The following is an 18,588-nucleotide window of genomic DNA, read 5'->3' on the forward strand; positions in this document are numbered from 1 at the left end:
GTGTGCTGTGCTGTGCTGCTGGAACAAATGAACAGAGCAAGGAACACGGTGTCCAGCTGGGACCTGAACCACTGTCACTGGCACACAGGAAGCCACAAAGGCCATTTAAATAACTGGCAAAGAAAGATCCAAAATTAAAGAAGTGTAAGAGTTGAGGTCTCTGTAATAGCTCTGCAGGATTACTGAAGTCAAAAGGTGTGTGTGTGTTTTCTTTCTCTTCTTCCTTCTCTTTTGTGGAAGAATGGTTAATACTTTTGCTGATGAACTTGCAAGCCAGGTTTCAGGGAGGTTTTCTCCCACTGCCCCTCCTTTCTTCCATCACCCAATGCATCTTGCAGTTTTCTTAGCTTTAAATAATCTTTTGATGCTTGTTGACACTACTTTATATTTCTAGAAACCTCTCAAAGCAGCTGAAGTCCTTTGTAGTTTACTTATCAAGTTTATGTCATACCTCTCAGGGAGATAAATGAGGAGGATGATCTAACACTGAACAGATTTGACCCAGTATGCTTTCACAATTTTACTTATATTAGTAACACTCCTGGCTATGTTTTGGTGTGGGATTACAATTCATGACAGCTTAGGAGTTTGAGGCACAATGAAAATTTTCTCTTGATTACTAAGGCTTATCTCAGGTTTATGTTCAACCAGGCTTACTCATACACTGGATGTCTTTTACTTGTTGTGGTAATGTTGTGCCAACTATGTGACTTAATGATAGTGATGAATCTTCTTTGTGTGCTCTGTGCTTAAATAACAAAATTAGTTGTTTGTGGGGTTTTTCTGTTTACTGATACTGACAAATCACATAATTTCTGGCTTGAAAGAAATATCAATAGAAGTAATATTTTTTAAAATATTTTTTAATATAATTTTATATTTGATATTGTTGATTAAGCATTTGGCATTTCATAGAGGTTGTAGGGTATTCTCTTAGAGTTGATGAATTGGTGTGTGTTCTGTATTTAATTTAATATTCTTTGACCAAAAAAAAAACCAACTGGCATTAAATAACTTTATTGCAATGCTTACTAATTTATTCAGTCCTTTGAGTTGGATATTGAGTGAAAGGCCCCTATTAAAGAGTAGAAATACAGTATTAAAACAATCAGTAATGCTGCAAAATTGAAAACCATTTTGAAATTACAGCATCCTCTTAATGATATAACTCTAGGCCAGTTTCCAGCTTTGAGTGGGCTTCTCTGACTGCATTGTTTCATACATTTGTTCTTTTTTGTGGAGTTTTCAAAGTGTGTGGACAGTGAGCACAGGAAGAAGCTGTGGGACCCAGAGCTGAGCCTGTCCCAGGGTCTGTTTGTTTGGCTGCTTCCCAGGGCCCTCGCTCGGTTCCTTCTCTGTAGTTCTTGTCTCCCACTTTACCCAGCACTTGTATAAATGTTCAGCACCCCACACACATTATTACTACAGAAGTTTAACTGCCAGCCTCTTTTAGTTTTTAATTTGTTAAAAAATACTCTGCAAATAATGTATTCTTATTTTTAAATTTTTTTTTTTTTTTTTACTTCTTCAGCTGACAAGCTTGTGATGCTGCTAACACTCCCAGCTGTAATTAGACAGCAGCTGTACTTCAGATGAATTGCAAAATCCAGTGTCCCTGAAAAGCCAGGACTTGGAGCCCAATATTTGAATATTAAAAATTAGAGTGTATTTTCAGTATTCATGTGTCTAGGCTGCTATTCTCTTTGCAAAATGCAGTAACTTAATTAGCTTGTTGTGAAGTTTGATGTTTGAAAAACTCAAATGCAGCAACAACAACCATCAAAGAAAATCTTAGGTAGGAATAATTATATATATATAAAGGGATTTGAATGAGATGCAGTAAATAGGATATACCTTTTGAGAAGGTAAGATGAAATGAATTGTATAGGTCATTATTCAAGTTTCGCTGCACTGAAAGAAAGTGGTGAGAGGAAAACAGAATATGAATTGTATAATTATAAAGTGTTTTTTTATATAGAAAGTCAAAATAGGTCTGGATGAGTATTTCTAATTATATTTTAATGTGGGAGTTTTAATGCTAAGCAGGATGGCATGGTTCTTAGTAAATGGGAAAAAGTTGTTTGATAAATATACACCATTGCTTTTACTTCAATTAAAAAGATATGCTACAAAATTACTTTGATTTTAGAAGTTCTGAACAGTTGCCATTGTGGAGCATTAAGATGAGAGCTGCTGGTTTGTAATTTTTCCAAAGCTTTGCTAAATAGTTTTCTTTGCCAAGAATATAAAGTTACAGCTTTGAGAAACTGTTTACTAATTGGCTGCAGAGGAGGCAGTGCCTTCCAACCCAGACCAGAAATAGTTTCTGGGTAAGTCAGAAGAAGAATGGCTGTCTAAAATTCCTTTGTTCAGCAATGACTGCAGATGACTAATGTCTGAACGTGTGTATTTTACTTAGCATTTTTTTTTTCTTCAAGCTGAGTCACATCTTGACCTATTTGGCTTGATAACATGTAATTATACTCTAAGTGTCTAAAAAGCTTAATCTAATTTCCCCACTCTTTCAGCCTGGTAAAAATACTGACAGCTCATAGTCTGTTTGAGCTATCACATTTGCAGGCAGGTGGGCAGATCCAGCAGCAAAGCAGAAAATCACTTTCCTAATGCCTTGGTTTAGGCAGTAGTTGCACAGGGTTGTTTCCCTCCCCTGTACCCCCATGCCCACTAAATTAGTTTCAATTAGAGCCAAAATCGAATTAGATCAGACCAGGATTGTTGGACACCAGTAGTTTGTGCTCAGCCTGTCCTCCCCACATGACTTGGGTGGGATTATGGCTTTTATAGCCCTCCAACATTTCTGTTTTCCTCTTGGTATTTCCACTGCCTGTGCCTGTTGGCATGTCTGTGTGACATGGCAGAGCAAGGAGCTGGGCTGACTCCTGGGGGGAAGGAGCCCTTGGAAAAGCCTTGTTTGCACAGCAAACAGCAATGGCATTTTCATAGCAGAAAAGGCAGCTTTAAATGCACATTAGACTTGATCCTTGGAGTGATGTGTTTTCTTCCAGCCTTTTATAAACCTTTTCAGAAGGCTACACCATTTCTGACATGATTCAATAAAAACATTCTTGTCCTAGAGGGTTTTACCTTAAAAATAGATGTTTCTATCTGTAAATTTTCTGTATTTCTATCAATTGCATGCAGAGCAAATATGTTTTCCTCCCAAAGCTCCCTTTTGTTTTGCAGCTGCTCTTTGTAAATGGCACAGATCCCATCCATGGTCTTTCCACAGTGCTGTGATCAGTGTTCCTAGCTGTTCTGGAAATGGCACTTGCAGAAAGAGACTGTAGAGAACAGAGTGACAGGCAACTAATTTTTTTAATTAAGCAGGTGTACCTTTATTCTAAATGTATAGAATTGTAATGTCTGCAGTATAGTTTTTAACATGGATGTGTGTGAGCTGGAAGTTATAACTTGCAGACATGATGGAAAGCAGCTGGTTAACTTCTGAGCACTACCTTTTAGCTGGGATGTTGGAGGACAGTTCAAATGTGTTATCCAGCTGAATAATACAGTTGCTCAAGGAATGCTGCTAGCACAGCTGTTTTCTTTTAATTTTTTTTTTCTCATATAATGGGAAAAATGTTGAGCATATTTTGATTTTCACCATTTGAAAAACTGTGTTTTAAAGAGTATAAAGTCTGCCAATTAATGCTTAAGAGCTTAGTATTTCTAGACTTTGCTTTATTCTGAAAGATGTATTCTCTGTTTGGGAGTCTCGTTGTTGAGAATGCTGTGCTTGCTGCCTTGTCACATTCCAGGCAGCTTTTGTGGCTAACAGTAGTTTCAGGAACAATCATATGAGGTTAGACAAAAAGTCCATCAAAGAAATACCCCATCTCTTAAAATTCCCTGGAAAGAGCTTGAAAGCAAGGCAAGGATGTATGGTGAGGGTGGCTTTTTCCCTGCCTCTGTCCTAGTCTCTAATGAAACTGTAGCTTAGTATTTTGAGCTAGAAATTGTATTTTGCTAATGTTGGATTGATTTTTGTTCTTCTTTGATTTAAGCTTTTTGTTGGGAATTTGTCCACCAGAAAACATTTGATCATATTCAATTGAAGGATATTGTACTAACTTCCTGGTATTTGGTGGTTTAATTATCTAAGAATCGCCTTCATTTTTATGCATAAGCAAACTTTCAGTCAAAGTGGAGAAGTTTTTTGCTATGATGCATTACTGTGCTTTGACTGATTTTTTTTTTTTTAATTTTTTTCTGCTTGATACTGAAAGATTAAGAATTTTTGGGGAGAGAGAGAAGATTCAGTTCCAAGACTCACTCATATGTAAGGAGTTAAAGTTCCACTTCAATTTACCAACTCTGCTCAGTGCAGTGCACTTACACTTTTCAGCATTCTTGCACAGACACATGACTTGTCAAATATGTTCTTTCTAAACTGAAGGAATCTTTAACAGTAGAAACGTTGGCTGTGCAGACTTCTGGGCCAGCTGTCTTAAAGCTGCTTCTTCCCTCTCTTTCAGACTAAGAGTAATGATGACCTCTTAGCAGGGATGGCTGGTGGTGGTGGAGTGACAATGACCAACGGTGTCAAGGCCAAGAAGAACTCTTGTGTATCAACAGCATCTTCAGCTCCAGGGACAGCAATGAACAGTCTGGAAAACAAACCCAAAACTATTGCAGGTAAATGGGATATATTGTTCTTAAAGGTGGAAGGTGGGGGGCTTTTTATTTTCATTTAATGCATTGAGGATCCAGATTGCCTACTGAAGTGCTCAAATGGTCAAATCACACACCTTCTGAGCTCTTTTCCTGGTTTTAATAATGTAATTGCTTTCTTGGAGGGTGTTCCTCTTAGTTTTTTCAGTACTGACTATGCAACTATTATATAAAATGAAATAATATCATTAATTTAGAGAATCAGGTTTTTCTAAGATTGTCTGTTTCAAAAATCCATGACACAAGCACTAAATCTCTAAGATGATTTGTTACAGTGAACGTTTTGGACATTTTGTATTGCTTTATAGAAATAAAGTAAGAAGGCTTTCAGAAACTGTTCAGAAAAGTGAAATCCTTTAGTGTGTTATTGATATAGATTGAAATAGGTCTTGCCTTCCCTTAGTGTGTTTTGGGTTCAGTATGCTTGCAAAGCTGTAAAGCATCTGGAAATAAAGGAGTAATAATCTATCTTCATTTTTATGCAATGAGATGAAAATACAGAAAACAGAAAATGCTGAATGCTGAGTTAATGCTTACTCGTAGTATTTTCTATGAGATGTATTTAGCAGTGTGATTGAGAAAATCAACCACTGTGTTGCTGATACAAAGCACGCAGCCTTCTGTACCAGATACTGTATTTTAAATTCACGTTCCTAACTTTCAAAAACCACACAGGTCCAAGTTCCACAGCTAAGCGTGGCACTTCATGTGGCAATAAAGAGTCGAGCTCTTCTCGAGAGAGGATGAGGGATCGATCCCGTGTGAGCCAGAGCAAGAAGCAGCCGGCGGCAGGACAGGGCCCCGGTGACGCCGTGCTGGCAAAGCGCTCCCGCAGCCGCGCCGACGCCGATGGCCGCATGAGCAAGTCCAAGTCAGACAACCAGATCAGCGACAAAGCTGCACTGGAGGCTAAGGTGAACGATCTCCTGACCTTAGCCAAAACTAAAGATGTGGAAATCTTGCATCTGAGGAATGAATTAAGGGACATGCGTGCTCAGCTGGGACTCAACGAAGATCATCTTGAAGGGGATGAAAAATCTGAGGAGAAAGAAGCCATTGTTGTCCATCAGCCAACTGATGTAGAGTCTACGCTGCTCCAGTTACAGGAACAAAACACTGCCATCCGAGAAGAGCTCAACCAGCTGAAGAATGAGAATCGAATGCTAAAAGACAGACTAAATGCTTTGGGCTTTTCTTTGGAACAAAGGCTGGACAACTCTGAAAAGCTCTTTGGCTATCAGTCTTTGAGCCCAGAGATTACAGCTGGCAACCACAGCGATGGTGGGGGCACTCTGACATCTTCAGTGGAAGGTTCTGCTCCTGGATCGATGGAAGACTTGTTAAGTCAGGATGAAAACACTCTCATGGACAACCAACACAGTAATTCCATGGATAATTTAGACAGTGAGTGCAGTGAAGTTTATCAGCCACTGACATCAAGTGATGATGCCTTAGATGCTCCATCATCTTCAGAATCTGAAGGAGTACCCAGTATAGAAAGGTCTAGGAAGGGAAGCAGTGGCAATGCAAGTGAAGTGTCCGTGGCTTGTCTGACGGAACGGATCCATCAGATGGAAGAGAACCAGCACAGTACAGCTGAAGAGCTCCAAGCCACGCTTCAAGAGCTTGCAGATCTGCAGCAAATAACACAAGAGCTGAACAGCGAGAATGAAAGACTCGGAGAGGAAAAAGTAATCCTGATGGAGTCTTTGTGCCAGCAGAGTGACAAGCTGGAGCACTTCAGCCGTCAGATCGAGTATTTCCGGTCCCTTTTGGATGAACACCACATTTCCTATGTGATTGATGAAGACATGAAGAGTGGGCGCTACATGGAGCTGGAGCAGCGCTACATGGAGCTGGCAGAGAACGCTCGCTTCGAGAGGGAGCAGCTGCTGGGGGTTCAGCAGCACTTGAGCAACACCCTGAAGATGGCAGAGCAAGACAACAAGGAGGCCCAAGAAATGATAGGGGCATTAAAAGAAAGGAATCACCACATGGAACGGATTATTGAGTCAGAGCAGAAAAGCAAAACAGCTCTGGCATCTACCTTAGAGGAGTACAAAGCCACAGTAGCCAGTGACCAGATTGAGATGAACAGGCTGAAAGCTCAGCTAGAGCACGAAAAGCAGAGAGTGGCCGAGTTGTATTCTATACACAACTCTGGAGATAAATCAGATATACAGGACCTGCTGGAGAGTGTCAGGCTGGATAAGGAGAAGGCAGAGACCTTGGCCAGTGGTCTGCAGGAAGAGCTGGCACACACCCGCAATGACGCCAATCGATTGCAAGATGCCATTGCTAAGGTAGTGCTTAAAATACCATTGCCTTCCAGCATCCCATGCACACAATGACTTAGTGGCCTCTGTAGTTCTTGCAGAAGTAAAAGATTAATTCTGAGGTCAATTGGATTACAGTAGTGTTAGGACTCATTACTTTCTCTTGACTTCTGTTATGAAAATTATGTCAGCATTTGAAAAAAATTATATGGCTACATTGAGTAATAGGGTAACTGTTGTGTTACTTTTTAAAAATATTTAAACTCCACAGTTTATTTCAGTGGCCAAACTTAGGCAGTATTTAAGATGCTGTACTGATTTACTGCTTAGATTACACACCTTCTGCAAGACTTTATGTGCTGGTTAGGTTTCGGATCAAAATGTTTATTTCCAGTTCTGTTTTGACCCAAATTTCTAATTTATGCAGTAGCTGTGCCTAGTAAAAGTATTTACCATAATTTATTATAAAAGCAAGAATCACACAATTTACTTAGTAACTTTACATATGCATTTAAAGGTATATCTTCCTGAAGAGACAATTTATGCCAAATATAATGTATGAACTGTATGTTAGCTGCAAATCAACATGTTAGTCATCATCACGAGCCTGTTAGCATCAATCTTAATTTGGGGTGAAAAATACACTAAAATAATTTTAATAATTAAACTTGGAGAGTGCTATTAAAATAAAAAACACTTAAACAGATGACTTAAAAGCAGGGTATTTTGTCTATTAAACTTGGTGCCTGCCAGCATTGCCCACCCTAAGCCACAACCTAATTCCTCTTGTTTTTCTGACACCCTGTTTTTGCTGTTGGGTTAATGTTCCCGTACCTCTGGTCCCAGCCTATCACTTATTTTACAGTTTTGTGAAGCAGGATAAAAAAGCCTCTTCCCCTTGTCCTGAAAGGGAGAAGTCAATCACTTCTTCCCTTCCCTGTTTTGCTTTTTTTTCAACTTAATAGTTTGACAGACTCCTCTGAGAGCTGCTTCAACTCACTAACACACCTTACACACAAATGTGACACTTGCTGAAGGAAATCACTCATCACACAGGTGCAGCAAGCACTGAAACTGATGCACAAGAGACCAGGCTTTTTATTTTTTGGCAAAAGAAATGAAGGGTAAAGAGTTTCCCCCCAACCCTGTCCCTTTTCCATGGCAGCTGGATGTTAAATTGGATCAGCTGCTTGTGAAACCTCAGCCTTGGTACAGTGGTGGTGTTGCTTCAGTGGTATGAAACTGCTCTTAGAGTAGCTGGGAATCCTCATATGTCCAGCCTGGGAATAAAAAAAGTTTAACTTTGGCCCAGGAAAAGAGTTGCACTAGAACCATGTATAGTCAAATATAGACATTTCTCCTGGTGATTTCTGCTTGCAGAAATACATTGTAAGTGTAGTAATTACAAAACTAAAAGTATGTTTAATATGCAACTAAGATCTGTTCTAATTTAGGTTGAAGATGAATATCGAGTGTTCCAAGAAGAAGCCAAGAAACAAATTGAGGATCTCAATGTGACTCTAGAAAAGCTTCGGACAGAACTGGATGAAAAAGAGACTGAGAGGAGTGACATGAAAGAAACCATCTTTGAGTTGGAGGATGAGGTAGAGCAGCACCGTGCTGTGAAGCTTCATGACAATCTTATCATATCTGATTTGGAAAGTAAGTGTTATGCATTTCTCTTGAGAGAAAGGATAATTTAAGAAAAGCTCAAGTTGAACACTGTAATATTGGAAATGTTTTCACTTGTCTTTTGTATGTCTGCATTCAAGTCAGACTAGGTTTTGCAGAATCCTTCCACACTAGGGGAACAACAAAATCAAGTTGGCTTAGCTTTTCCAGACCCACTTAGTAGTTGGTGTGGGAATAAAAACCTGTGAATAGAGAACAAACATTAAATCTACTAAAACTGTTTTCAAGTTGTTCTTCAAAGTAGAAAAACATGTAATAGAAAACATGTTTACTGTGTGCCTTTCTAGCTCTCTGTGCCTTAGTTCCCTCTCTGATCTTGGAGACCTGCTCAGACATTCCTACCATGGGCTGGGATTCTGCAATTAGTCTCCATCTAAATAAGAGCAACTCTACTCTGGCAAGCTGTATTTGCACAGTAGTACTTAGAGAATTCAAATCTCTGTTAGACTTCCATGTTATTCAAAGATGAAACAAGATAGCAAAAAACCAAAGGACGATTCCTTCTAACAACAAGGGAAATATTCATAGAAAGGATTTTAAATGGGTCTGCTATCAAGCAAAGTTAGTGTCTTCAGGAAGCTAAATTGTTTGTTCAAGCTCAGGATCTTCAGACATGGCTGTGAGTGTTGCTTCCCTAAGCAATAGGGAAACATTCTTTGTCTTGAAAGGCAATCACTGCTTCTCTTCACAAATTAAAGTTTTTATTCTGAATTTTTTTTCTGTGCTAAAAGACAGTCATTTTGGATCAAAGACTCAAAAAGGTTGAATACTTTACTACTTATTTTGTCCATTAACTGAAATATACTCATGCATGGAACAGCACCATAGTCAAATAGATATTTAGGTATCTGCCTATCAATACCTAATTATTACAAGGCAGCTCAGATTTTTAGATGTTTCTGCTTTGTGGGTACAAACCAGCTGTCAGATATTTAATTTCGACTGGTAAAAATTCAGGCAGACAAACCTCTCCCAGGGGAGAAATTCTCAACAAAAATTGCAACAGTCTTTGTTATTCATTGGTCTTGAAATAGTTTGGAAAATTCATCTGGAGCAGCCAATGTCCTGACGTGATCCTTTGGGGGGAGCAAGCTGCAGTTTTAGCTCTGTGCTGGAAGGAGAGTGGCATCTAGTGGCAGTAAGAAAGGATGGCACCCGAAGAATTGTATAAACTTGAAAAAGTGTATTTTCTCTGATGATTTGAAAACTCTATTGATTGTGGGTTCATATTTAAACCTCTTACAGGAGTTTTTTTCGTGGTAGTCTCTAAGTACTGACAGCATAGAACAGCATGGAAAATCTGGGACTTAGAGGTAGTACATACAACATTTAAAATTAGAATTCTAAACACAAAATGGAAAATTATAACTTAAAGATTTTACTAAAGACAGACTTTACACTTAGTAGAAAGATACCTCATAGATGAGGTGGTGAGTGTTCAATTTAACGATTAACACAAATAGTAATGTAGGAATGGGAACACTCCAAGTACTGGTACTTAGAGCATGCTTCACTGTGTGCTTTTCAAACACCAAGAGGCACAAGGAACCTACAATGGAACATTTTTCACAGTAATCTGGGTATTGAACTGTCACATTGTAGCTGTTAATACTGCTGCCTGCAGAAACAGGGGTCTCTTTGATGTGTGCAGCAGGATACAAATTCCATTGATGAAAAACACACAGTGTGTTCCTGACATCCATCCAGATGTGCTGAGAGCTGCAGTCACTGCAGCTGAGCTGGCTGCTGCTGGCATGAGGAGTTCTAAAGGGCCTGGAGGGGAAACCTCATGAGGAGCAGCTGAGGACACTTGGTTTGTTCAGCCTGGGGGAGACTGAGGGGAGATCTCACTGTGTCTTCAATCCCTGCTCTCTGTGACTGGTGACAGGACTTGAGAAAATGGCTGGAACTAAGTCAGGGGAGGTGTAGGTTGGATACCAGAAAAAGATTCTTCACCCAGAGGGTGGTTGGGCACTGGAACAGGATCCCCAGAACAGTGGTCACAGCCCCAAGGCTGCCAGAGCTCCAGGAGTGTTTGGGCAATGCTTTCAGGCACAGGCTGGGATTGTTGGGGTGACCTGTGCAGGGCCAACATTTGGACTGGACAGTCCTGGTAGATCCCTTCCCACTGAGGATATTCTATGATTCTGTTGTGTGTAAAAAGTCTTAAGAAACACTGAAATACTTGTATGTTTTATACTCTGTGCTGTGCTGAGCTGAAGCAGGCAGTGGGGAAGGCTCACACTGCACTAGATGGCGTGTTCCCTCCGAGTTTCACTTCTGACTCCCAAAAACTTGCAGTAGTCAGGTAGCCCAGCTGTCACATTAGTCATCCACAGTAACTAAGGGGGAAACAGAAACCTATTATTCTCCCAATCAGTTAATAAGAATCTGTGGAGAAAATTTTTGCCAGAAAAATTTGACTCCTGATGTGCAGAAAATGTCTATTTGTAGGTTAGCTTTCCACTTCTCTGAGGTTTCTTCTGAAGCACAAAAATAGTCCTTCTTGTTCTCTTAGCACAGGTGCATGTATGTTCTCCTAGTCTGTAACTATGTATGGCAGTAAATTTTTAGGACAGGGCTTGGTGAGCTAGAAGGTGGATATATTTAATGTTCAATGAATAGTTCTTTTATGGAGCTGACAGTTTTAATTCTGCTGTATCTCATTTGAAAAGGATCTTGACAGCAGTTATGAAATGAAATGTTTACATTACCATATTTAGGCCTTTTCTAACAAAGTGTTGGAAAAATCAATAGGATGTTCATTTTTAGCTAAGGGTGGACCCTTAAAAAGTCACCTTTCTTGCTGTATAGAGGTATTGTCTGACATGATGAGCTCAAAAGTAAGATTGCCTGAGCTTTGGTATTTGTACCCAGTGCCCCTTGCTTACAGAAGGAAGCTGTAGTTCTCCTACTGCTCTGTGCATTTGGGATTGTGCTGGGATAGCCATTGCTATGCTAAAGAATCAAAATGCTCTCCCAGGATGAGGCATGCCTGTGTGAGCAGTACAAAAACGTGTGAATGTCCATTGTGGAATTGCCTGTGTCAGAATTACTTCATGTATTGTCCCTTCCCAGGAATTGTCATTTTTTTCTGAAACTACTGCACGTGTCTGAATATTGTTAGTATTTTTTTGCATATTTTTTCCCCAGAAACTATTGAAATTAAACAACTGAATGTTGATACTAATTTTTATTTCACAGTGATAAATTCTAATTGCTAGTTACATTATAATTAGTAAAAATTGCAGATACAGAACATCATGATACCATTTCTCTGGTAGCCCTACAAAACTCTTCCTCCCAGGCCTAGTTGCAAAGGTTTTCTCTACCATTTGTACTCTGCATGTCCCATAATCTTTTTTTTTTTTTTCTGCCTCTTAGGTAGAGGCAAGGCCTTGTCAAACTGTGGCTTAAATCCATGTAATTTTTTGAAATGTAGATGTAATTGGATCCTGCAGTAAAACACAAGCTTGCTGATTTGCCAGTTTTGATTATCCTGTTCATTCATCAGAAGAGTCTCCTTGTTCTTCATTTGCCCTAATGTGTAGTTACTTTTTCTTTCATCTCAGCCTTCTTTGTTGTCTATAATCCTCCAAAGAAGGAGACTGGATCATGGTAGAAGTACCTGTCCTACCATGCTGGAGATCCAGGCACGTGGAGTTGGAAAGGGTTTGTGTGTGTTAGAGAAGAATGTGGAGTTTGCAAGGATGCAGAAAGGAAAGATGCCACATGGCAGCCTCTACACATTTTGACTACTTGAATTTTCAGGCTGTAGTTGATGGAGGAGGTGAAACTACTTATATTAGTTGTAATTTCTCACTGCATTTCAAATTCAGTTGTAATTTGGTGGGGGGTATTTTTAATCTCCTTGGTTGATTGGGGAGGAGACAGAACACTGTTTCCAACAACTGCTGTAAACTGCTCTGTATTATTTATGGTACCTGCAGAATATTCAGACCATTGTGTTTTACTTCAAAGCATAAATACACTAAAATTTAATGGTGCGTTTCATAACTCACAGAAGCTCAAAACAATGGCACTACACAAGCTTTAACTGTGGGTGCATTTATGGTTTCTGGTTTGTGGTTATTTTTAGACAGCTTGCTTTTAGTAGTACTGCAAATTTTGTTTTTAAAAACATTTTTTCTTTGAACTGTTTAAAAGGTGAAAATTAACATTGACTTGATTTGTTCCAAAATGCATTCAAAGGAAGAGGTGGTGGGGGGGAGCAAATTTTATAACTTTGGCCTAAAGCTGGCCTCCTAGTTCTGAATTTAGCTCAGACAAGTTGTGTATAAAGAGACAAACTAAAAATTGGAGGGCTTTGCTTAAATATCATGATAGCATGAGATTTTCAGCCCCACCCTGTAGGCTTATCTTCAAAGCTTAAACATCAGCTGGGTGCAACTTAAAATGGGCACTCTTACAAGGAGGACATAAATACAGAAGGAGCTGTCTATTTTTAATGTTCCAGCTTTTTCCAAGTTTGAAAGGTTATCATGTTTTCAGGCCAGCTGAGGTTTATATAATTTTTGTAAAGAAATTAACTGTGACTTAAAAAGTCCCTGTACTTGGGGCTGTTGAGGAAGGTTTTGTATATTGAACAGCCTAAATGTATTAGGCACCTTTAGTCATGTTGTGGAAAGAGCATTGCTAATATACAGGCAAAATATTTGTTTCCAGCAGGTGTTGGGACAAAAAAATGCGTTTAGTCAGTTTTCCATCATTTTTACAGTTTTTACAGTCACATGATGCTACAGAAATAAAACATCCTAGGAACCAAGTGACACACGGATTAGAAATTTCTGCTGTGTTCTTCTTCATTAGTTGCTTAGTTTTAAGAATGGAGTAATCAATCACACTGTCCTTGTGTATTGAATCAAGTCCCAAATGAGCAATAATTGCAGTAGCCAGTCTGTCAGACGCCACACAGGAGCTGCTGGTGATTGGGCTGTGAAGCCTTTTGTGTGTCTGCTGACAGATTCAGGGGACCATCTCTCTCAAAACACGAGCTCACAGGCTGTTTGGCCTTCTGCTGTAAATAGAGTTTACTTTGACCTCATATAAGAGCTTGATAGACAAGAATGTCAGGTTCCTGGGGACGTGAGTTCAGTTTTATCCCTGTGGAAGGCACATCTGTGAGTGTTATGTCAGCTGCCTTTTGGCAGGAATTAAACTGTGAATCAAAAGGCTTCGTGTAGCTGCAGCTTATGTTTGAGGAGGGAAAACCCCCAGACATCCATGTTACAGGTTCCTTTCATGTTAAATTGCCTATTTTGTTATTGCTTTGTCGTTTTAGTATTGGGATTTGGATATAAGAATTGAGTTTGCTCATGCTGCTCCCCTTACCAGTCACAGAGGAGTGTGTACCTATGAACACCCTCTGGCATATTATTCCTTCTCATACTGTGTTTCTTCAGATGTCTTTGCTTATAAAAATGTCTTCTCTGAGTAAGTCTTCAGAAACATTGGCAGGTCTTTTCAGTTGCTCGTTTTTAAGTTAATAAATCCCTAAGATCTTACAGAGAATTTAACTTTTTTTCCAGATACAGTTAAAAAACTTCAGGATCAAAAGCATGACATGGAAAGAGAGATCAAGAATCTTCACAGGAGACTCCGGGTAGGTAAAACCCAAAGAAGTCAACAAAGTGTAAGCTTAGAAGGTCCTAAGACCAGCATATAAAATTGTGAAAACCTAATGCCAGGGTTATGCCAATAAAATAATTATTTCTGAAAGACAGGCATCGTGAGAATATATTGACTAACCTACAGACATTAAACAATGCAAAAAATTTCTCACTGTCACAAAGATAGGATGTTGGGCTTAGGAGAAAAAGTTCCTGTGTATTTTGATGTGGAGTTTAATATTAAATCTTTTTCTCCTCCACTTTGGACATTTTATTTGTCTCTAGAAAAGAAATTAGTGAGTTTCAAAGTGTAGTTATTTCCAGCAAAACCTCTTCAATTGAACTCGTGAGTTAGGCCGTGCCTAACACTGGACAAGTGCCTCTGTGGTTCCTGTAAATCATTTCCTTTAGCAGCATAGGAAAACGATGAATAACAAGGATAACTTTTATTTTGAACTTGCAAATTGATGCTTGCAGGAGGAGTCAGCAGAATGGCGTCAGTTCCAGGCAGACCTGCAGACTGCAGTGGTTATAGCCAATGATATCAAGTCTGAGGCCCAGGAGGAGATCGGGGACCTGAAGCGCAGATTGCACGAAGCGCAGGAGAAAAACGAGAAACTCACCAAGGAGCTGGAGGAGATCAAGTCACGCAAGTATGCCACTGACTCCCGGGACACACACACACAAATATATATGTATGGTCTCTTCTGCAGCAGAGGTGCAGCTTTGGAAATCCAGTTGCTTAATTATTGAGGCTCCACAAGTTTGTAAATGGTGTCTCTGTGAGGATCCCTATTTCAGCAAGCTGCTTTCAGCAGTCAAAGTAGCTACACTTACAACAGCAATATTTGGTTCTTTATACTGTATACTTAATCTACCCAGGGTTTTACAAAGCCAGGTTGAAGTGGAAGATTTTTCCAGTTTAGCAACTAAAAATGATTTTACTTTCCACAGTGTGAAAAACAAGCAGTGTTGGCTTTTCTGTACCATCATTAATATTTCTTATTAGCAGCCAAGGCTTTTGGTGTGGTTAAAAACACAGCTGGGTTTTTACCTGAGAAGAAACCTTCATCTAGATCTGCATATAACTCATACTGGTTTTTTTCTCTGATAATTAGAGGTGCTTTCGATATAAAAATAAAACCAATCCAAATTGTGATGTATTGTGGTTTGAATCAGGTGCTCCAGATATTTAGAAACTGAGTTATATATATCTTTAAGAAGTATTCAAGTCTTCAATAGGAACATCTTGGACAGCAGCATTTGAATGCTGACTACATTGCCTCTAGGGGTCAGATATGTATATAGCTGACAGTAATGGTGCTTGTGATGTGTATATATAAAACAATTGTTTTCTGCATGGATGGGAATTTGGTAAGATTTACATTACATTTAGCCCAGCATCTAGCAGGATAGGAAATAGCTTTTCCCCAGGTTTCACAGCCTGTGCTGATGCTGCCTTAAGATGTATACCAGAAATATATTCTTGCCTCCTTAGTAAATAATAAATAGTAAAAATAATAAATAATAACAAATAAGAATAAAAAATTGTTTAATAAAACAATTATTAAATTGTTTTCCATTTATTCAGGTGGAAAAACACTCCACTCCCCCCTCTGAGATTATTATTTTCATGTGGAATGATGAAATCCTTAATCTGAATTATTTCCATCTGTGTGTGTGACATAAGAGTAGGAATTAAGCTTTATATCAAATATTGATTTGATAGACTTTTTCTACCAGATGCTGAGCTCTGTTGCTGACAAATAGTAAGAACTTACAGTGAAAATTTGGGTTGATAATCTATTTCTGAATTACAGTGGAAAGAAAACTAGGTTAATGTAATGACCTATTTGGACCATAGATTTTAATTCAGCTTCAATGTTCGTTGATTTTTTTAAAGACTTTGCACGTTAAAATATTTTTCAAACACCCTGAATGAGCAGCACATTGACTTCAGGCAGGAAGAAGAACGTGGTCGAGTGTACAATTACATGAATGCAGTAGAGAGAGATTTGGCAGCTCTGAGACAAGGAATGGGCCTGAGCCGCAGATCCTCCACCTCCTCGGAGCCAACTCCCACTGTGAAAACGCTCATCAAGTCCTTTGACAGTGCCTCCTCCCAAGGTGAGTGCCCCAAGGCAGAGCAGCAGCTGCTCCAGGCTGCCCCATGGCAGAGGCAAACTGCTTTATCGTGCCCTGATCTCCAGCTGATGGCTGAAACCAGCCAAGCCAAGCTGGGTTGCAGCACAGGTTGTTCACTGCAGTTCAATGCAAGCATCCTTTTTTTGTCTTGTCTTTATTTTTCTCTTTGCTGTCGCATTGCCAGTGACTCATATGCTGGGTGCTTTGATTCAGTGCTCCTGTATATTAGAAATACATAAACACATATGACACATAATTATAGCTGGGAGTACAGCTGATTTCAGCCTGATTATTAAAATGTGAACTTAATGTACCAAATTAGGCATTTTAAAAGCCATGTAATAGCTAGAACTGAGTTTATTTCTTTTAATAACTTGTATCTTATACTCAGAGCTCTGATGACAGTTAAAAGTAAGATCCAGCCAGTATTACCTATTAAGAGATGCAAGAGATATTTTCTAAAATGAAAAGTCTCATTCTTGAGACAATGGAATTAACTGTGATTCTGATTGTGGAAGGAAGTGGTGTTCTTCTCTATAGGTGACCACAATAAGGAGTCCAAGTAATTATTCTGAAATGAGAAACACTTGGGTTTTACCTTTAACTGCATATGAGACCTTGTGTGCATTAAAATATTTCCCTTGCCAGGTCTTTGGGTTTTGACTTTCATGTCCAGCAAAGTCACCATAAGTGTCTTGTAAAAGGACTTGTTCTGAAGCACACCGAGTTAGCAGTGACAGGACAGCACTGTGCACAGCAAAGCTGCTTCTCACTGCTTAGAGCCAGGCAGTTTAACATACAGAACCATTCTCTGTTATTTAACCATTCTGTAAATGCTTCTTATTTCCATGCTTGCTTGTTTTGTTCATAGGTATTTGCAGTTTTTTACTTCTCTAGTGTTAATTTAGAGGGTTTTTTAGTGAGCTCCTGGAGGAAGGTGCTTTCTTGCCAGAGTTAGTTTAGTTAAATGATAAATCCCCTCTCCCTTCTTTGGAATCTTTTATTTCAAGGTAGTATCTGCCTTCTACCTCAGGATTCATGTCTAATCATGTTGTTAAATCATCAGATCACTGATTCACCAATTTCGAATTTTTCTGTTTTCATGCCTTTCTAAAAATGTTACTTGTTTAATCCTGAAATTTAAAGTATATAATAATCTAGTGCTTGTGGACTTTGATTAGAACCTAGAGAGGAGAAGCAGGTGAAATAGTTTATGATTCTTGTATTACTGGCAGAGCCAGGAGCCCGCTGCTATCTCTTTAATTGTCTGAAGATCAGAGAACTAGTAATGTCATGATTTATATCTGCCAAGGTAATAGTATCCTGCACCTTAGCCTTGTCCACCCCCAGCAAACTCAGGCTTTTACCATGGATGATAGAAAGACAGCAAATGAAGGTAATTGCAGGGGTGTAAATGTGTAGGCATACTTTCAAATGACTTTTCAGTCAATTGCTAATTGAAATTCTGAGAGTGTGATCTGGTAAAACTAGTAATGTAAAGTACAAGGTGAGGGGTGGCTTTAGCAGTCTCCTGTTGCACTGCAGAACAGTGTCATGCTCACCATGGCTTCCTTTCCATGTTCCTCCTAGTTCCAAGCCCTGCTGCTGCCACAATTCCACGCACTCCCCTGAGCCCAAGTCCCATGAAAACTCCCCCAGCTGCTGCTGTATCCCCTATGCAGGTGGGTGTTTTATGACTGCACTTAATCCTTCTCTGTGAAGAGGATTGTCTGAAACTACAGGTGGTAACATACAAATATTGGCTGACTCGCTGGGGAAATAATGATAAAATGTTGCCTTAAGTAAGTAATTACTGAACTGTTCAGTCTAACGAGTCTTTCACTGAGAACCACGTTGGAAATGTGGAAGTTCTTGTTAAATATTCGTAACCATTGCTATTCCTGTAATATTAAAAAGCATGAGAGGAAGACTTTATTTGCATTCCTTGGTTCCAAAGTTGCTGTTTGTCAGTTCTTAGTCCTGTGCCTGGCAGGGAAACAGCAGTAATCCCCTTTCTGCACAGACTTTAGTCCACTGCCAATCTGCCAGCAATCATCAGTGTAAATGTGTCTTTCAATGCAGGCCTGACGAGGGAGGATTGAAATAATTGCAAATTTCTGATCTTTGTTCATTTTGCACTGACAGAGTTTGGC

General features: G+C 39.3%; 1 protein-coding gene across 2 annotated transcripts in view; it reads left to right on the plus strand.

The window, feature by feature from the left end:
- The window catches only part of SPECC1L (sperm antigen with calponin homology and coiled-coil domains 1 like), a 62,890-nt gene that overhangs the window by 14,659 nt on the left and 29,643 nt on the right, over positions 1-18,588 (plus strand). For both annotated transcript variants that reach the window (XM_014894702.2, XM_088176301.1), the window contains exons 3-9: positions 4,497-4,656; positions 5,368-6,995; positions 8,423-8,630; positions 14,210-14,283; positions 14,768-14,943; positions 16,251-16,417; positions 18,026-18,117. In XM_014894702.2, coding sequence (XP_014750188.1) covers positions 4,497-4,656; positions 5,368-6,995; positions 8,423-8,630; positions 14,210-14,283; positions 14,768-14,943; positions 16,251-16,417; positions 18,026-18,117 — 2,505 coding nt within the window. The remainder of the gene's footprint in view (positions 1-4,496; positions 4,657-5,367; positions 6,996-8,422; positions 8,631-14,209; positions 14,284-14,767; positions 14,944-16,250; positions 16,418-18,025; positions 18,118-18,588) is intronic.

The sequence above is a fragment of the Sturnus vulgaris genome, chromosome 19 (genome assembly GCF_052056855.1).
Source record: "Sturnus vulgaris isolate bStuVul1 chromosome 19, bStuVul1.hap1, whole genome shotgun sequence".
NCBI lineage: Eukaryota > Metazoa > Chordata > Aves > Passeriformes > Sturnidae > Sturnus > Sturnus vulgaris.